Below are 21,789 nucleotides of genomic sequence, written 5' to 3'. Positions count from 1 at the left end.
AGGCAGCAAAGGGAGACTGGGAGATCGCAGAGTAATTTGGCCATATAGTCTGCCGAAATGTTCGATTCCCATAATATCGACTCTCATCTAGTGCAGGCTCATTTGACTAGGCTTCCGGATCGAGAGGCATCTCTGCTCAATGGAGACATTACCGTCCAGTAAATTTTGGTAGCCATAGGGAGACTCAAGCCGGATAGGGCACCCAGTCAAGACTGGTTTACCAGTGCTTTCTATAAGCAATTTGCCTACCTGGAGTTTATCTCTGACACCATGAAAGCGGCTATCATAACGGTCCAACTTATGCAGGGTAAAGACCCAGCTCTCTGTGCCTCATACCAGCCTATTTCTCTATTGAACATGGAACTGAGGCAGTACATACCTGGATTGATAGAGCCAGACCATTCAGGTTTTTATACCGGTACGTGGCTGTGGAGATAACACCAAGAGGCTACGACACCTCCTTGATAAAAACCAACCACTCTGGGGCCCTTCCCCTATTTATTTCAATTAATGCCGAAAAGCATTCGATCTGGTTCATTGGCCCTTTCTGCGAGCTGTGTTGACTGTGGTGGGTCTAGGTCCCCGGTTTTGCAGGTGGGTCTGGTCTAGCTATGCGAAGCCTGTGGCGTCTTTTAGAGCTATAGGGGCGCTCTCCCACTCTTTTCTCATTTCTAGAGGAATGTGACAGGGTTACTCCCTGTCAGAGCTTCTCTTCGCATTTTTTTTTTTGTTGAAACATTTTATTGTTTTCCAAATCAACAAGTCATCAAACATCTCCCCACCTCCTCCCCTCCAGGAAGTACCGCACAGTTAACAGCAAAACCGACTCTCTAGGAGACGGAACAACCTTCCCCACCCAGTCCCCTACTCCCCCCTCCCCTACCCCTCGTCAGTGTGCCCCCGTCCCCTACCCCTCTCCCCCATTCGATGCGCCCCTCCTCCCTGAACAATAAGATACAGGAGCCCAACCTCTCCCTAAGCAAACAGCACCTTCCCTCGTGTTCTCTTCGCATTTAACATGGAGCCTCTAACAGAGCGCCTACGGAGACATGCTGACATTCAGTAAATCTTCATGGGAGGGCAGTCCCACAAAGTGACCCTCTACGCAGATGATGTGCTCCTGGCTGTCACTAGCCCTCACCAAACGCTACCTCCGCTTCTGGAGGAACTCAAACTGTTTGGGAAGGCCTTGGTATTCAAGGCAAACCCCAAAAAATCACTAGCCCTTGCCCTAAATATCCCACGGGTGGAGCGGACTCACCTGGCGGCGGTGTTTCCTTTTGCCTGGGAAAAGCAGGGGATCCCATATCTGGTGATAAAACTCTTCTCTACACTGGATAAAATAGCAACGCACAACTATACGGCTCTGCTTGCGGAGGCCCTCTCCATGATTCCGTCCTGGCATGGGGGTCCTATCTCATGGGTCGGCCGGATAGCTGCAGTTAAAATGTCCCTGCTCTCCGAGATCCTGGATCTTATAGACTATAGCGACTACTAGAGATTTTTGTTTGGGGCAGCAAGCGTGAGAGGAAATGCGTAATAAATAATGGCAATAAATGTCCAAAAGGTCAAACAAACACAAAGTTCGATCTTCCCAGAGAACGGATCAGAAGTCCATACAGTTTGATTGTAGTTAAAGATTTCTTTTATTCAAGTTTCATAAAAAACTTCACGCTATAGACAAGACTGCCGACGCGTTTTGTCCCTTTGGGACTTCTTCAGGGCTTAATCGGTAATATATATATATATATATATCAAGTATTCTTTCGCAATGTTAGCAATTCAAATATATCTTAATCAGTAATATATATATCAAGTATTCTTTCGCAATGTTAGCAATTCAAATATATGGGAATAATATCTCCCCATGGTCCGTAAATGGCGTCCGGTAAAAAAGGTGAAGCATCTTGCTGGCTCGGAGTGCCCGTCTGCCATTCGGAAGGCCTTTAACAATCCCTCGTTTGGCTTTTTCTGGCTGAGGGGATTACAATGGCAGTTTTCCACTGCCTTTCTGTGTCGGCCTTTCCAGCATAGAAAGGCATTGGTAAACTGTCTTTGAGGGGCCCCTAGTCGGGCCCCCATGGGTGCAAGAATGCTGAATGGTGGCCCAGGGGGCACCTATGGTGACCCTTTGTTGATCCCTGCATCCGGTGGCAGGCACCTTGAGGTGCCTGACACGGGGTGCAGGGATAAACTGCACCTCTGCTCTTTGCTATGAGAGCATGCATTCCATTTGGAATGCACGCTCCCAAAGCAAATTATAGGTTTGCGACCGAACATCCTACTTCCTGAGCTAGAACTGATGACTGGAGGTCCTTTGGTTCCATTTCCAGAACGATGCCAGATGGACTCTGGTCTGTCTGACCTCGTAATCGGCCCCTAAGTGTGTGGGACAGAGTGTGTATATCGGTCCAACTTTCCACTCGTCTTTCTCTGCTCCCTCCCATTAAAGGTAATGCAGATTTCCCTCCGGCTTTACATGGGACATCCTTCCTCCGTTGGCAGGAGGCCAATTGCAAAAGGATTGGGGACCTTTTCGATGTTCATGGCCTCCTAGATTTCCCACTGCTGCAGAGGGATTTCGGTGCATTATATTTGGATTTTTCATTGGGCAACGTTCCAGAAGGTGCACCCTCATGCGAGTAGACCACTTACTCCCTTTGAGCGCTGGCTCCTTCCTTGGCGGGATGACAAGTGCCTCCTCTCTGATATTTATGCCTTCCTACATGGGGTTTCAGGCTCCTTGTCCTCCCCTGCACAAACACTTTGGGAGACTGAGTGCTAACGAACATTCTCAGACAAAGAATGGTTGAACATTCTACAACGAACCCGTATATCCACCTGCAGCACATCTGGCAGAGAAACCCTTCTCAAGCTTACCCACTCTTGGTATTTCACACCCGCATGCGGGGCCCAGTGAAGGAGGCCCGCTGCTGAAGCCACTGTGGGCATCTGGCACTCTTACCCATTTACTGTGGCATTGTCCTAAATTGCACCGCTACTGGACAGAGGTGCTTGAGGACATTGACCAGATGTTCGCCACTGATCTGCCCCTCTTCCCGAGCTACATTTTGCTGGGCTTGCCTAACCCATTAACGTATCCCTTGAAATTGAAGAAAGGGAGGGCTATTACCATGTACTTTGTGCCACCAAACAAGTTCTGTCATCCAAATGGGGCACAGACACTATTCCCACCATATGGATTGGTCGCACAAGCTTTGAGACCTACTTAGTATGGAAAAGCTGACCTCTGTTTAGAAACATACACTTCCAACTTGGACATGTCTGAATTTCCTATCGCACACATTCAGAGAACTTTCCTACCCAATATACATATGAATACTTCGATTCACTGTGGATGACCCCGTGCCACCTTGACCCCTCATCGAACTGAAATGAAGTCCCAACATTGCTATTCAACTACCTGCACTCTGTCATTTTACTCACTTGTTCTCTCCCCTCCTCTTGTTCTCCTTTGACTCCTTCCCATCCCCCTTTTCTCTCTTTCCCATCCTCTCAGCATTGTTACCCCTCACTGACCACTGGTTGTAGGCAAGTGAATTGTTTTTTTTCTGTGCTAAATATTCAATAAAAATCGATTTAATCATAAACAAATATGGTAAGTTCTCCTGGGGTATGGGATGTAATGACCCAGCCGATTTACAGGTTTTGTTTATGTTGCTGGAGGGGATGCTCGACTTCTTGCAGCCCTCAACAATGTTTAATAAATGACTTAGGAGTGCCCCTCCCTATTCCAGGGCTAGCACCAATCTCAAAAAAATATAAAAGAATTATAAAGCCCTTGAATGGCATTATGGGGTGCTTCTTTAAAGGAGCAGTGGATAATAAATGAGCGGCTCCTGCTACTCATTTATTATCCACTTTGGTACTTTAAAAAATCATTATTGGGGAGGGGTGCACATGGGCCACATGGACCCCATGTCCTGGGGTGTTACGTGGGTGCCCTGGTGCCAACCAGGGGCACCCACAGCATATTATGTTGGGGGTTGCCGCCCCATAGGTTCCCCGCACACACCGATCCTGGGTGCTGTGGGAGCTGGCGTTGCCTTTGTTTGCTGCCTCCAGGTGGAAGCAATCTGAATTTCCCTGCTCACAAGAGCGCAGGCAGGGAAACAAGTTTGCTCCCACCCAGCAGGAGTGTTTTGAAAGCTCCCACCGGGTGGGACCAGACAATTAGAGCAGACAGGGAAAGTGTGTCCCAGGACACCATACAGTAGCTGGGAGATGCGGTGCCTGGGGCCTCGGACTCTGGTAGGGGCCCACACCCTCCTCCCCTTTCAAATGGCACCAGTCCCTGGGGGATATGGTATCTGGAACCGTGATCAGCGCACACTCACTACTTCTTACATTTTGGCCCCAGGACATGCAGATTTTTAGGTCTTGCCTACGCAGCGTGCATGCGCTGCATAGGAGGGCCTTTAGCTGTCGCTCTGCTCATTTTCAAGCACACACTCGTGCTTGTGGCGGCATCCACCTTGCGGGAGCGAGGAGCAGCGTGCCACAAGCACGAGTGCAGTGCTTGAAAATGAGCCGACTGCTCTCCCAAGCGCGTGCGCGCACCACTCGCGGGCTCACCTCCTCCTCCCCCTCTCTCTCACAAGCGAGGTTTTGAATTAGCGTGGTCGCTTTCACCACGCTAATTCGAAACAGATGTTAATTAGCGCGTTCGCTGCGCTTGGGGTGCCAGGAGCGGTGTGTGACTAGTGCTTGTTATACCAGCCACCGATCTCCCTTGCCTTTGATCTTCCTCTTGTTATTCCTTCCATTCTCTTCTTTCTTCCCTTTCGATCTTTCCCCTCTATTCCTTCTACCCTCCATTCTTGCCTCTACTGCTTCCTTTGTTTTCGCTCGCTTTCATGCTTTATTTCCTTAGTGTTTATTCTGTCACTCCTTTTCTGTTCTCCCTCTAACCCCTTCCTCCTTTTATCCCTCTCTTCTCTCGTCGTCCCTCCTCCTTTCTTCTTATCTTATTTTCTTCATTCTCTCCTTTCTTCCCTCGTCTTCCCCTCTCTTCCTTGCTTCATCGGTTCCTCCGTACCTCTCCGTGTCTAGCCCCCTCTCCCTGGCACTTCCGACCTTTTCCGCTGCCTCCCGACTGCCCTGACAGAGTCGGGCTCGCCGTGATTTATGCCGTCGGTGTAACAGCAGACACACTGCAGTCGATCACTGCAGTCCCCCTGATTAAAATTCAGCGCCGGCCCCGACTGCAGCACTCCACACCTATGAAGACCAGAGGTTTCCGATTTGCTTATAAGAACTTTATCCCTGCCATCTGTGTTGACAGACACAAGTTTCTGTACGAAAACTTTTATTTCTAGTTACTTACTGCTAATTCACATGGGTACTGCAGCTGACCATTACTTCCCTAGTTGATTGTAATTGGAGTATGGATGTAAACTACCTGTACACACCCTGGATATCTGACTTGCAGCATTAAAGTATTCGGACTGCAAAACTTTAAAGGGGTGAATGTGTGACTTTTCTGTTGCCCACATTGTTAACACATTTTAGCGATTAATATTGCTGTAGATGGTGGACTCCTAATTGGCGTGCCAGCAATTTGTGCTAATTTAGCCGAATTGTACTTCTCAGGGTGGCTGAGATTTTTTATAGCCAAGCAGGCAGGCTTTAATTACACGAATTAAGCCCTTAATTTGAACGTGGGCCTGCTTGCTTCAACCGTTTAGGCAGTCTCTGGAAAGCCCTGCTGAGCGCGGCCCATTCCAGTGCTTCACTTGCTGTGCTAAATAAATGAAGCGCAGAAGCCAAGCTCAGTACTTGGAACTCGTTTATCTGTGGCTGCGATCATCCTTTGTTCACGGATATTTAAAAGCAGTGGCATAGTCAATAGGTCTCGCATTTGGGACCTTATAAGTGTTTAGTTATCCAGCACTTATAAGGTCCCAAAGGCAAGACCTATTGGCTATGCCAATGCTTGTTTGGTTTGCTAATAACTTTGGCACAGTTTAATTAATTTTCACAAAACTTTACCCCAAAAAGGTTGAGCCAACTCTGCTCCTTTCTGCAATGTTTTAGGGTGATCTCTTTTGCGGGGATCAAAAACAGGGGGAGGGTTCCAAAATGCGATTTTCCCTATGCCGTTTTCCACAGGAAAATTGAACAGTGATATTGCAAAAATGGCTGAAAGGAATTACACAAAATTTGGCAGTAAGCTAGATCTTGGTCCAGAAAGCGTGCTTTTTGTGAGTTGGTGCAAATCCATGCAGTAGTTTTTGTAAAATTGAGTCAACATTTGTGTATATACTGTGACACTGTACTTCCACACTGGATCTGCAAATCCTCGAGGCCATAAATAGGCAATCTCAGTGGTTGGCTGCAACCTGAGCAAATTGTTGATGCCACCATCTTGGGACACTGTCCCTGCGTCCTGGAATTATTATTTTTTTTAAATACATGGTGGCACGGTAGGGGTACCTTGACCCTCAGGGTCATGTGAGGAGGGTACAACGGGGACTGAGGGCTAAAATAAATCTCTATATTTTTTGTTTGCCTTTTTGAGGATCGGCGGATCTTCTGCTGGCCCCTGTCAATTAGTGGATCCTGGGCACCACAAAAAATAAGAGTGTTCTCTGCTCATAGGAGTTAGACAGCCAGGCCCTGCGACCAACCCCACACCATCAGCCATACGCGTTTGGCTTGTCATAAATTATGTTTGTTCAGATGCCATTAGGGATGTTATCAATGTAGTTAAACATGTCATGAATTTTGTAATATGTGAGGGTATAAGCAGTTCATGGTGAGAGCGCGAGTTATAGTTACTTAAGGTCACGATTTATAGTAACTTCAGATAACTATAACTAGTCAATATCAGTGCTTTGGAAACATACTGAAATCAGATTTGTTATAGAAGTTTTTCACTGAATGAAGATTATGTGGTATGACAAACAAGTCATCTAAGTGACCCACTAACCACAGATTATGCATGGTGCTTGATTTCCATATCTTACACTCTTTTGCGCTATAATGGTGTCCCCAATTCCTCTCTCCAAGAGCCAAACTGAAAATGCTAAAGATATCCTCTTCTGATTCCTTTTAGTAACCTAAACTGATTCACACCCTGATTCTCACCCATTTTGTTCTTGATTATATATCACTGTGCAAATGCACTCTGCCCTGGCTACCAGGTAAAAGAATGTCACTATAGAATTCCAGTTCTTGGCTAAAATTTCTGTAACCTTTTTTGAGATTAGTTTCTTTTCAAAAAAGTGGAAGGAGTTCCAAAATTAGAACTTATTAAAGATTTGTGTGCTATCTTATAAAGTAGCATTTTTTGATTTATTCCTTTCCGAATTGAATTAAATCAACATAAATCTGTGATTCTTTGGTTAAAACCGTTTTTTAAGGTTTTATTTAAAAGAAATTAGTGTGATGATTATTAGGATTTTTAAAAAGGAACCTTAATTGTATCGAAAATGTTCTAGCATTTTGGGATTCTTTTAATTGAATCAACTGTAAGTAAAAAAAATTCTAAAACTTGTTAAGGATGTTTTTCAAAGTTGGAATTCAAAATGATGTGATAGATTTTTTTATGTTGAAGTTCATCAGTGAAATGTTTTATAATTCCCTTTGTCATGTTTCAAATGTTGGGAATTGTTAAAGATCCCTCCATCCCTTCCTCCCTTCCTCCCTTCCCCACTAGGTAGTTATAGTTAGTTCTCCTTTGCCATAGAAAAAGCATTTTTGGTTTGCTAACAACTTTGGCCTTGTTTGGCAAATCTTCATCAATAAAGATTTATAAAGCGTGGCTAATCACCCGATAAGGTATCCAGGCGTTTGCAGGCCCCGGGGGCTTATTCGAACAGCCAGGTCTTGAGGACCATTCAGAATTTTGGAAGTGCGTGAGGAGGCTGTTCCAGGTCTTTGCTGCGATGTGGGAGAAGGAGCGTCCTCCGCTTCTGCTTCGGTAGCTTTGGGGAGTATGGGCTTGTGAAAGGGAGACTGAGCGTAGTCTTCTCAATGGTTGGTAGAAGTTCAAGCGGTGGTTAATGTAGGTGGGTCATTGTTTGTGTAGAGCCTTGGGTGTGTGGGTCAGCAGCTTGAATTGGCGTCTCTTCTGTACGTGGAGCTATGGGAGTTTCCTGAGGTCGGGTATGATGTGGGTTCGTCGGGGAAGGCGGGGAATGGATCTGGCGGCTGCATTCTGTATAGTCTGAAGTCTCTGTAGAAGGTTTTCGGCGATCCCTACGTGGAGGGCATTGCTGTAGTCCAATCGGCTGGTGATGAGGGCTTGTGTCACGATGCATCTCATGTGTAGGGGTAGCCACTTGAACATCTTGCATAGCATACGCAGAGTGAGGAACCAGGCTGAGGAGACTGTGTTGATCTGTGATTTCATGGTGAGCTTGTTTTAGATGATTCCGAGGTTTCTGGTGTGGTTGGAGGGAGTGGGTGCTGGCCCTAGGTCTGATGGCCACCAGGATTCGTTCCGTCTTGTCTGTGTGAAGCTGCAGGCAGTTGTTCTTCATCCAGTCAGCGACGTTTGTCATGCATATGTGGAAGTTGGTTCTGGTGGTGGTGGGGTAGTCAGTGAGTGAGAGGATGAGTTGAGTATCCTCTCTGTAGGAAGTCATATTGAGACCATGTGAACTGACGATGTTGGCCACCACGTGTATTCACCAGGATTTTTTTCATCTGTTGCTGCTGTTGCCAAAGATCATTACTTCAGTCTTGTCTGTGTTCAGCTGCAGGCAGCCTCCCCATGTATTCCCTCTCTTTGTATGTTTTTTATTGGTAGGCGTTATTGGCAGTGTGGACTCTCTCGGAGTGATCCTGTAGCAATAGCTTCACTTTTCGATGCCCTTGCTGGTTACCAGTGGTATTGTGACATCACACTTCTGCATTAGCATTCTTTATGCCCTGCTCTAACTCAATCCTCCTCCTTGCTAAGCTCTTCCTTTCCGCTATGCTTGTCGAGGGTATATGAGACCATCTGGCCACTTTAGAGGTATCTCATATCATTTCTAGACTGGCTGTTTGCTTATTAACCTCGAAATAGTAATTGATCTTGGTATCAAAGTCTTTGACCCAATTTGTTTCCTCCATCTTGTCCCTGCTGAAAGTCCACCTAGCGGTTAATTTACCTGGCCTTGTCCCTAGAACTGATCCAATAACTGGAGAGTGATGTGAAAACTCACTTGGTCTATGTTTATTATCCCTTACAAGAACACCCTGAGAGTACAGAAAAATATCCAGCCTGACTGCCGACTTCTAGCTTTCAGAAATACAGGTAAATTCATGCTTGGCTGGACATTTGTCTCTTCAACCATCCACCAGTTGCAGAGTTTTCATATCATCAAATAAAAGTATGGCATACTTTCGTATATTCTACTTTTGTGTACTTGAGGATGAATCTAGCGTCTGATTGAGCAGTAAGTTGAAATCTCTGCCCAATCTTAATTTGTCCAACTCCATTCTTGAACATTGCGGGACATGGGTTACCCCTTCCCTGAAATGGGTCTCCTGGAATAAAACAATATCAGGGGAGTTACTTAACATCCAGTCTTCAACTTCCCTGCACTTTCGTTGGTGAATATTTGCAACGCATCTAATTGCGCCATCATTCCACAATGTTATATCTTTACATTGCAGGGGGAATCTTGTCTTCCTTGGATGCCCTGGCTGACTGCCACTGCAGCTGTCTAAATTCCCCACAGAGCGCACATCTTTGTGAAATAAATTGCTCAGTGCAAAAGTGTGATGCGGAGTGCACTGTGCATTGTGCGAATATACTCCTATGTTTAATAAAAACTTAAAAGCTTTGCTTTCCATCTTACGCACCCATTCTCATCAGAAGGTAAAATGCAATTTGAAAAAAAGTGCCATGCTGTGGAATTGCAGGGGCTGCCAACTCTCAAGCGGGTCATTTCCTACCCTTCTAGGAGGTTTTTAGGCAACTAAAAGAATGCTCCAATCCCGCGATTGGAGATTCGCGGTGTCCCAATCTCTGTCCTTACTCACCATCCGATCCCCAGCAAAAAAAAAAAAAACGGTCTTGTTTAAAACGTTAATGCCACTATAACGTTACTTTAACCTTTGGTCTTTTCTGTGAATTTCTAAGGTGTTTTTAACATAAAGTAATATTTAATTACGATATGTAAATCCAACGCACTGCCGGCCAGGCAACCTCCATATGCAGCCACAGTGGACTTCCAGGGGTCTCTGATAGCTCAGGGAGGGGGACCGCATGTCTCCCCCTCCCATAAACAATGTTTTCAGCCCTGGGTGTGAGCTCGGAGGCTTGAGGAGGGGAAGCCATACAGTTCCCTCCTCATTACGAATACAGGCTTTGGGCTTGTAGTGTGTAAATGTGGCCCGGCTGCCTTTTTTTTTTCCTACCCGAACCCGTGAGAGTCTCATGGGATTGTGGCATTTTTTGCCCATTTATTTTCTCTAGCCGGGTTGGGAGGGAATATCTCCCCCCATGGGGCCTAAGGGGTTAGGGTATCTCTGCCCTGCCCCCGTATATCTTTTTTTTTTTATAACTTCAGGACCAGAGTCCCGTAATGGATTGCAGCAGCATTTCCCTGATGTTACTGGCATCCAGTCAGAGCGCTCACTGCGGGAATAAGATGGCCCAAGGAAAATAAAGCTTCCTGTGCCAATCAGAATGCTCTATTTTTAAATTGGTTCTCTCGCGAGAGTCTGAGACTTTTCTGGACCCAACTGCCTAAATATACAATTATGTTTTACCCTAAATTTCTCAAAAACTACTGAATGGATTTACTACGAATGACAAAAAGCACAATTTGCAGACCAAGGTCTATCTTCCTGCCAAATTTGATGTAATTCCGTTCAACAGTTTTTTCTCAGCCCCCGCTTGACTGGTCACCCCAAAACTTTCCAGAAACGAGCTGAGCTGGATGAATTTTTTGGGGGAAAGTTTTGTGAAGATTCGTCAAACGGGCAAAGTTATTAGCAAACCAATGAACGCTCTTTCCATGGAAAAGCAGACCTAACCATAACTGCGTAGTGGCGACCGCATTAAGAGTATCTGAGTTTCCATTGGTTACATTTTTCTTTGAGCCATGTTAATACAGTTTGAACATTTGTGGAAATGCCTCTATAAAATATATTGCAATGACATTTAGATGAAAGAAGGTAATGGTTGGTAAGGCATCTCAGAATGCATTGCTGTATTACATATTTTTTTCGCTGGAGTACTAATCTAATATTTTTCCATCTATGCAGATGTTAATGTTGCTAATGCAGCTGTCTTACCCAAAATCAAAAGAGAAGCAAAGTTTCCTCTTAAGGATTGCCACGACAAAGAAATAGGCAGAAGTAAGGCTCTTCATAACACAGGTGAGTAATAAATATGAAAATGTATAACCATTTAGATTCATCTTATATTGCACATTCCCTTTACTCTTTTTAATTTATGTAAAGAATACAAAATTATGTTTTAAGGATGAAATAGTGGGTAGTTTATTAAGAAGATTCAACTTTCTGCTCTCAAACATTAGAAATGCAGTATTGTCAACTAACTGCAAAGCATAGAAGCAACTTAATCTAAACTGGTTAATTCAGTCTCTCCAGTGCTTAATTTAAGCCGGTGCTTTCCGGTGTTCAGCACCGGCACTTAATTGGTTTTCTGTGCTCGGCACCGGGTCCTAATTGTCAACACCATACTTAGAACAGTCTACCACATGGTGGCGCTGCTCATCTAATTTAGAGATGAGCAGAACAACGGTTGTTTAGGAATACTATATACATTAAAATAGTGCTAATACCTGCCTTCCCAGCCATTCCTTTAGCTTTGGGGACTTGGAATAATCTGAGCTGTCACATTTATATGCAAGAGGGTTCGTTAGTAGTTGTTTTGGAAGCGATGGACAAGGGCGATGAGTGGTGCAAGCATCAGTGGCCTCCAGGTCAGAGCCCTGGCACTTAATATTTTACAATTTAAGAACTGAGTCTCTCCCCTTGAGAAGGTGAAACAATTTAAGATTTCAGCCAAACGTCAATAAACCTGGTAACATGGCTCCAGACCTCCGAGAATAGCAGTACCTTGGTTTGTTTGCTAGACGCATACAGATGTTGAATTGAGCAAGACAGCCTGTTGGACCCTGCTTTTCTCTGGTTGTATTGTTTTGTATTGTATTGCAACATTTATATAGCACTTACTACCCTTATGAGGGGCGCTTGCCTACATGGGTAGCATGCTACACTATGTACGATCTTTGGTTGAAAGTGTATTGTATGTGAGAACCACACAGCTGCAGTTATCCTATTATGGAACGCAGCACTTAGTAGCATGATGGATAAAGAGATGTGACAAATACTCTTTCAGTTTATGGTTTTTAGTAAGCTGGCAGGTTTGGGTAGCTTTGTAGGTTCCGTTTTGGTATTTTGTATGGTCATAGTCCACTTAGCTGGTTACTGTACTGAATTGTGCATGCTGTAATATTTTGTTTAATGTTCATGGTCCTGAGCAGGCATAAGTTAAAGAGATACGTGTTGGAGAGATCTGCTGGGATGGACTTTGTTAATGTCATCCCAAATCTGATTATCATTGTAAAATGTCAAAAAGTAGCCATGGTATGTTGCGAGTCGGGAGCTGCATTGTTTAGAGTCCTCTGTTGGACAGTGGTATTTGGCTGATCTTTTCAGTTAATCTGTGCTTGTTTAGTTGGTGATGGGTGATTCATGGCTGTTGAATGGTATAGTACTGTGTGGTGAAAAAGGAAACATCAGAACTCTCCTCCATGTCGTAGAAACTTTGGCCCTGACCCTTCTTGAACTCTTCTGCGTTCAACACCATCTCCAACAACATCCTCATTGATAGACTCTGCATACAGCAGAATGCCCTCAAGTGGATCACTTCTGTCCTTTCAGGACAAACACAGAGCATCCAATTGTCTCCCTTCACCTCCGCACCCAAGAACATAATCTGCGGCACACCCCAAGGATCATCCCTCAGCCCCACCCTATTCAAGATCTTCATGACTCCCCCTTGCAAACATTATCAGATCCCACGGACTCATCATAATCTTCTACGCTTACGACACTCAACTAATCATCTCGCTCACTGAGGACCCCACCAAAGCCAAAATCAACTTCTGCAATGCCATGACCAACATGTGAAAATGGATGAGACAGATGCCTGAAACTCAACTCTGACCGACAGAAATACTGATCTGTGGAAGAAACACCTCCTTATGGGACTACAGCTGGTGGCCAGCAGAACTCAGACGATCATCTACCGACCATGCACGCAACCTCTGCCACCCAGCTCCTCAAAAGACTTCAAACCATACAAAACACCACAACCAGACTCGAGGAGCTGCCCAAACAGACCTGCATCACCCCCCCCCCCCCACCTCCAAATCCTCCACTGGCTCCCCATCCAAAAGAGATGCCAATTCAAGATCCTCATGCACGCATACAGAGCTCTCCATGACCAAGGACCATCATACATCATCCACTGACTGAACTTCCATCTACCCGCAAGACACTTGCGCTCCGCCTCTCTCGCCCTCGCACACACTCTCTGAATCTATTGCAGCGGGGTTGCTCCTTCTCCTTCATCGTGGCCAAGACCTGGGACGATCTGCCCCTCTACCTCTGAACACTCCCCTTCCTGTTGGACTTCAGAAAGAAACTCAAGACCTGGCTTTATGATGAAAATACCGCACCCTCAACACCAAGATACGATTAGGGTAACAGTGCTGTGCTATACAAATGCTGATTGATTGATTGACCATTAGCAGTTTTGTCTTGATGTTGAAACACTTAGTAATGAGGAAAGTGAGAAATCACATATCTCTTTTGCCCTGTATGGGACAAGATAAGTAACATACATGTTAGATTTAACTAACATGAATCCGACAGATTTCTTCATTAATATTAATTTTCCAGCCTTCACAGCAGCTAGAAGTACATAACTCAGTGGATCTCTCACCAGTAGTAAAGTTAGGCATAAAGAGAATCGGTACACTAGTAGGAAATCCTGCAGCAAAACAGGCTATAAATAACATACTGCTGCCATTCATGTAACGCTATAAGAACAAAAGCACAATTGCACTTTGCCGCCTCTGTCACCTAAGGTGGCTTGCCTTTTCTTGTCTCTCAGGAGTGAAACCTCCATCATGTCAATTAGATAGCATTTCTAAGCTCAGAATATGTCCAGTGCCAGGCAATAGACAAAATATTATTATATGGGTTGTGCAAGCAAGCTATAAACATATGAACCTTTTTCTCAATTCCCAGAATCATACAATCAAAGTACAATAATTTTAATTATCTCTCAAAATTTCCAACAGACCCAAAAATTGTCTCAAACATCTCAATCCAGTGATCACAGTAACACCACCCTATCCCATACATGCCCCACAACAAACTTAACCCATCATCACAGGACTTTTTAGAACCCGGTCTGTGATTGAGACATTAGAGTGACATTGACAGAACCCCAACCAACCAATCTGAAACCAGTAGGTTCACTTGGACAGATGAGGGAATTGCAAATCTTTGCCACTGGCACTTCATTCACTCAGATGCATAGAGCAAACACGGTGTTATGCACATTTCTGATTTGTATTAAAGGAAGTGTATCTTTCCGTGTTTATCAAACCATTGAGTTTGTAATCATTTTCAAAGAGCCACAGTCTGTAGCAGATAGACATTTTCATTCACTAGATGTCTTCAGGGTGGCTAAATGCACTACCTGGACAGGGCTATTGTTTACAAGAAAGCTAAACAATTATTTCTCTCATATGGAAATAAAAACGAGGGCAAGCTTTGTTTTAGATTGGGTTTCAGAAATACAGACCATCCAATGCTTATCAGACTTTCTGTAACCCACAATGTTTCAGTGATCAACAATAACTGCCATGCATAACATTACCTTACAAGATATTTGTAAGGGGCTAACTGCAGTTCCATACACAAGTTTCCAAACCATTAAAATTATTTAAAACAAAAGAATTGTTTTGCAGATTGAATGCATTATACGAAAGGCTCTCTGTTTTCCGTTTTTACTGATTTTTACAGATAAATACAGAGGGAACCCCATTTATTTTCTTGTCTATTTATTTTTAAATGTGGATAAAAACGGAAATTGGGTGCTTTTTTGAGTGATTCTAAATACACTTTGCCATGACTTCCATGCCAATAACTATGTGGGTTGATAGGCAAGGGAGTTAAAAATGAAAGGAATTTTAGTAAAGAAGCTTTAACAGCAGTAGATATGCACAAGGCTGATACTGAAATGTGCATATTTTCATATAAGTGCATTGATTTATCTTCTGTGGGTGTTCATATCACTGAAACCTGGCAGGCATTCAAGCAGGACTGCATATTTATTGGTTAAATACATTTTGAGATATACCAGTTTCAACGTAATTTTTTTCACAGTACACATAATAAATATGGATAAATACAGCTAAAGTTGACAAAAAATAAATATGGATAAATACAGACGGAAATAATAGAAAAAATACCTTAAAACTGGAAGCCCAAATTTTAAAGTAGAGCGTTGTAAAGACTTTTTCATGCATGATTACTATTTCACAAGGGCGTAAAAACACAATGTAATAATGGAGCTGTTCTGTAGGTTATTGTGAAGCGCTGACCAAAGTGATACTGGCGGCTTCTTACAAATATGCCCAGTGACCCACAATAATAAGGCTTTACATAAAGCATATGAAACATCTGAACCTGTAGTGTCTTCAACAGGGCAGCCTTCTAAACCTCTTCATCCAGAAATTTTGCTGGACTCCCAATCTCAGGCAGATGTTTGGCCACATACTGCACAGTAGTTCCTGGTAAGGTCAGTGGAACTCACACAAAGCACAACATACACTTTTTGTCATGACAACACACGTTCTCTGTAAACTAAGCAGGGACTTGCGCATCTGTTGACCAGTGAATCCCTCCACACACGTGCATCCCCTGAAAATACGTGACCAAATCTAAAGATGAATCCTCACGAAGCAAAGGAAAAGAAAGAACTCTATTGAATGGATTCTGTTGCTGGTGACTCCAAGTTCGGGCATTGTGCGCATATTTCTCTGGGGATTTGCAGGAATTATTCACCCAACAACATATACCGTAAGAAGGGCCAGTTGGCAATGCCTACCGCTTTCTCAACATTTATTGCTGACTTAGATAAAGGTCTCCTTTTAGCAATAGGTGGATTATGGGGTTAGATGACATTGAGTTTTCTTCTGCAAATATGTGTTCGAATGAAATCCCTGTTGATTATTGTATATCAGAATTGGTTAGACCTTACTGTAACTGATTGTCAATACGTTTGCATATAAAGTTAATGTTTAGGAGAGTGATAGATTCCTAATACAAGGAGCAGGCTGTGGGTCATAGTCTTATTTCTGAATGACCATTATGATGTGGACTTCCATACACATACTGTGTTAAATTGCTCTTGTAGGGTGGTTACTAGATTTAGGCTGGATGTCTTGTACAATATATTGCATATTCCAACCAATCCCTGTGCTATACCTCTCTTTGTTTTCTTCTAAACCCTTGTTAACACTATCAAGTAGATTTCTGTATCATAGAATTACATTTGTTGTAGCCTTAATTTGATTTGGAAACATTATTAATCTGGGTATGTATTTCTCTGTTTGTCAGTTTTTGCTCCTTTTTGATTTAACTTTTCATATATTTCATTGATGCCTTTAATATCTTAATTCCGTTTTTTGGTCAGTTTGTTTTTAGCTGCCTAGAAAGCTTTGCCTCGCTCCTTTCTGCCGGAGAGATAGCAAGGCTCTATCAGCATTTAAGAAGGTGCTTGTGTTCCTCCGCTCCTTAATTTGGCCTCACCAACTAGGAATACTTTACGTGGTGGAGAAGATTCTTCAAAGGGGTTACGTTTCAGAATCTTCCTCTTTGCAAAGGCACAGATATTGTGTTAAAGCCTTCATTTGATAGTGTTTTTTTTATTTTTATCACCAAGGCTCCTGCACTCTGACGCACAGGCAGATGCGAGTCTCAAAATGCAGGATGTGTGAGGGACTCTTGTGCTGGTAGTTGCCACGTTGACTTGGGTTGTAGCAAACCCTGTCATTCACTGAGAGGATTAACAGTTGCTCTGGTTGTAGCATGTCAATTCTTGGTGACGTTGCCTAGTTTTGTAAAGTAAGATATGGAGCAATCTGAAATCAACAATCAGGATAGAATGGGCAGGATTTGTGACCGACCTTTACCTATGATGTTTGCTCACTCTGGATATTGGCAATCTCCTTTCAAAAGGACTCATTCAACAAAGTTGCAAAATATGTCATTGATCGATTTTCACTTTATTTTCCAACATGTCAAATTCATGTTATTGAATTTTAACATTTCGGGGTCGATTCCGAACCTGTATTTTTTTTTCCCGTACGACTTGTATCCGTATTTTTTTCCGTACGAATCGTACAAGTCACGTCCGACCCGTGAAGTACGATTCGTACGGGAAAAAGTACATACGGATCGGCCCGATCCGTACGAATCGTAGCGGGAAAAGTTGTACGAGACGGACCCGGACACTTTTCCGTACGAATTGTAAAAATACAGTCCGAGCGTACAAGTACGATCCGGACCGGCTTTCCGATTTACGATTCGTACGGAAAACGTCCCGTACACGGGGGATGACTTGTACATATGCAATGTCGGTGTACGCACCGTACCCACGCATTCATTGCGCGTGTACGGTCCGTATCACTGTTCTACTGTGCCGTAGGGGTACGTGTGGTACGCACCGTACCCACGCATTCATTGCGTGTGTACGGTCCGTATCACTGTTCTACTGTGCCGTAGGGGTACGCGTGGTACGCACCGTACCCACGCATTCATTGCGTGTGTACGGTCCGTATCACTGTTCTACTGTGCCGTAGGGGTATGTGTGGTACGCACCGTACCCACGCATTCATTGCGTGTGTACGGTCCGTATCACTGTTCTACTGTGCCGTAGGGGTATGTGTGGTACACACCGTACCCACGCATTCATTGCGTGTGTACGGTCCGTATCACTGTTCTAATGGTGCCGTAGGGGTACGTGTGCAATGCACCGTACACGTCCACTTCCGTTGTTGCGGTACGCAGGGGTTGCTGGCCACGTCCCCCCAAGTGACCAGACCCTGGTGGTAATGTATGGCCTCCATATTATAGGTTTGGCTTTGAGTATGGGGTTTGTTTCCTGCCCCTCACCCCCACCCTGGCCCCTGGGTGTTGTTCTCACCTTCTGCGGCGTGTGCGTCGGGTGTGGTGCACCAGGTCGTAGGCCAAGAGGACCGGGATGACACGTACGACGGGGTTCATGGTGTGTACGTCGCGTACCGGGGCTCCGTTGCATAGCGGTTCGCGTCGGACTCTGCTTTTCCGGCTGTGTTTGGCTCCCGTAAAAAAAAAGCCGTACGGAGTGACGTAGGGACGAATGGTACTTGCTGGGCCGGAAACCGCTGCCTGAATACGTCCGGACGTCGCGTACAGGCTGTTCCGGATCAGAATCATAGGTTTTTTTTAACCGTACGGTCTTTTGTACGATTCGTACGGAAATAGGCTTTCTGTACGAATCGTACTTCCTAGGTTGTAGGGATAGTTTACCGGGTACGAGTCGTACGGAGAAAACGCTCCGTACGACGATTCGTACGGCCTTTTTCCAGGATTGGAATCGGCCCCTTCATGTGAAAAAAAGGTTTTTCCATGAGAAAGTCCTTAGAGGCAAAATGTGATGTCTCCTGTCTAAACAGAACATCAGAATTATCTGATAAGACCAGGTAATTGTAGTAGATGGCCTTAATGTCAGCTTTTTTAAATTGTTCTTGATAAGGAAGTAGTTCTTCCATGATTTTGTGCTTGAAACAATAAAAAGCATTTTGTTGATGTTTATTTGCAATATAACTACCAGATTGAACTCACCATTATTTATTCAATACCAGCACAAACCTTAGCTAAGTACCTTGGATTCACTTTGGCTATCTTTTTATAAGATACTCCTAATATGTAATGTCTGGCATCTAGTAAAAGGCATTAGAATATTAGGAGAAACAGCTTTGTTCATGAATAGTAGGCTGATAAACAGGACCCACGGTAACTAAATTACCATTGATTTTACATTCACCTACTTACCTCATCTTTTTCATATCTAAGGAATTCGATATTTAACAAATCCCGGAAAACAAAACCAGACTTTGAAGCTGGAGAACCAGGTTAGAGGCTGGCGGAGGATCAAACATCATATGCAAATCACTTACTCTCCTCATGCCTAAAAATAAAAAAACTGAATGTGTTAGTGTGTAATGCAACTGGTGCTCATGTAAAGCACTCTGATACCTTCGAGTCGAGTTCGCGCTATATAAAACTGCAAAAAAAAGAACTCACCACAAACAACTGATCCTATTGTAGAAAGATAATTTTCAGTTCCTGAACTTTCAAACGCCTTTAATATTTTGTGCCTTTTCTGCTTTTTCCACATACTATTGATACACGATATACCACATACCAACTTATTCACCATGGAGATACCAGTGTCTGTTCCCCCTCTAATCATGTTTCTATATGCTGCTTGTTTCATCACTTTGAAAGTATACCACACCAAGGCTGTTAGTTCCTTAACATATTGCATACTATTGTCACTAACACAATTTATCTCCTTTTAGTATAAAGAGAGTTCTGATGCCTTGAGAATCAGAACTTTTTCTTGGGGCAGATTTTCTCTGCCTGTGTTAAACTGAAATTGCATCCCATGGCATTTTCTAATGTTTAAATATGTTGACTTGTATGTAAAAGAAATATCCTCTTATAGGAGACTATTTTCCCACTTTCTCAATTTTTCACATCTACATTATCTGATAATTGGTAATATGCATTGTATCCGCATTCTAAATTACATAGGTTTCATTAACCAATCAAATTCACTATGGGCTTTATTACGATGGACCGCCGTAGTTGCTGTGGTGGACCAACGACCTGCGGCTGTTCGACTGCCTCAAGATTGCCGGTACTGCCGCGATCAAGGAGCCTGCTTGGCCGGCGGTCTTTTCCTGGGAAGGATATAGTGGCAGTGCTGCAGTCGGCACCGCCAAGCATATTTTGAGTTGCCTCCCCACCCCCTTTTCCTGGCGTGCAACCACCATAAAAAGGGTAGTGGGGAGGCAACAAAGGGGGCTGCCACCCCATGACCAGGCGGTGTAATCAGGGGTTCACATGTCGTGCCCCCTGTATTTATGCGCCACAGTCCCTGCATGGTGCATTATGCATGGCATGGTGCACCATGCAGGAACTTGCAGACGGTGCTGTCAGTGCGGAGGTCGGCATGTAAGGCTCTCCAATGAGCCATACAGACCTCCGTCGTTGAAGCGCCGCCGTGCCACCACCCGCCACAGATTACGATTGTAAACCGGCGGGCGTTGTTGAAATGGCTTTTTCGGCCCTCATGCAGTGTGCTGGCTTGGCAGCCCACAGGAGGAGCGCCAAAGTCGGAATAAGGCTCTATGTCCTCTCTATTTCATAACATCCCATGGTGTGTCAGTTGTTACTTTTGCTGCTCACTTCCTACATTCAGCTTTCAGTCCAGTAACCCTCTTTATAAAGGTTGCAGTCTCATGAACGTACTAATTGCCATAAACCATCTCCTAATATTGATACATCCCAGAGTTCAGAGAGTCAAATTTTCAAGGCAACATGCAGCAACATGTGGACTGAATTTTTTAAACATAAGCAAGTAATTTCCTTTGCCAATTTAACTATATCATTCAGGTCTTCCACATCCAGGTGAAGAAGGCATATAACTTTATAGTGTAAGAAAATAACCCATTTGTACCCCAACTTCTATTGGTCCATGTCACTCTCCTACCATCCACCTGTGGTCAGGTGTGCGCCATTCAGATAATTCAACTGTTGACCAGAAAGTAACCTTAATTTAAGCCTTAAAATGTGAGTTATATGAAGTTTAGATGTGCCTCTTACTGCAAAAAGACATCCACTTTTGCAATATTGTGTAGACCATGCTTCTTTTTACATAATTAACAAATAGTGGAGTGTGTTGTTTAGAAATAGTTGAGCAGTGCTAACCCTTACTTTCTTAGTGCTAGTTTTCAGTGTTTTACTTTGGCACATCAACTGAGGGCTGTTATGCCTGTCAAGAAACGGCCCCGGAGACAAGCGACAGTGGTAAACTATGGAATGCCCCTGACATTTCAAGTGTTTAAAAGTGTGTTTGTTCCAACAAACTATATTTGCAGTTTTTTGGTCTTCCAGCATAAATGGGACAATTTCAGTTAAATTATTAATACCTTGTGTTATTCAGCATAAACAAATATTAAAATAAATGTCATTCTTTCTTCTACTTCAGTCGTGGTATACAGCAAATAAATGTATGGGCAATGCTGTAAGTTTTATAAATTTGTGAGATACATAAAAAGGCAGCCTATCTGGGAGAAAGGATGAAGGATTCATTTTCTGAAAATTCTAAATTAAGTGTTGCATGTTGAAGTCTAAGTCTGCATTTTCAACTATTATGTAGCAAATGATACCAATAACTGTTCTAATGTATGATAGAAGAGAGGAAAATCTCTCTTTCAAGTGCTCAGAAGCAAAGGAAAGCAAGACAGAGCTCAGTAAAGGTCAGTAAATTATAACACGTGTTGCTACAGACAAAATCACCAATAACATATTTTAAGGCTAGTTTTATTGAATAAAACACAATGTTTAAGTTGTTCCACTTTCTGCTCTAAAAGCAAGAGACCCTGTTAACTACAGAGAGTGAAATTACTATGCTGTCTTCCACACTATGAAGTGCAGCTGAAG

The 21,789-nt window shown here is 43.7% G+C and overlaps 1 protein-coding gene across 3 annotated transcripts in view; it reads left to right on the top strand.

The window, feature by feature from the left end:
- Positions 1 to 21,789, top strand: part of LOC146861854 (uncharacterized) — a 225,551-nt gene that overhangs the window by 103,522 nt on the left and 100,240 nt on the right. For all 3 annotated transcript variants that reach the window (XM_085641017.1, XM_085641020.1, XM_085641019.1), the window contains exon 6: positions 11,230 to 11,343. In XM_085641017.1, coding sequence (XP_085497143.1) covers positions 11,230 to 11,343 — 114 coding nt within the window. The remainder of the gene's footprint in view (positions 1 to 11,229; positions 11,344 to 21,789) is intronic.

This window comes from Triturus cristatus, chromosome 2_2, assembly GCF_964204655.1.
Source record: "Triturus cristatus chromosome 2_2, aTriCri1.1, whole genome shotgun sequence".
NCBI lineage: Eukaryota > Metazoa > Chordata > Amphibia > Caudata > Salamandridae > Triturus > Triturus cristatus.
The sequence above is the reverse complement of the archived record's forward strand: the minus strand, read 5'-3'. Positions and strand labels throughout refer to the sequence as shown.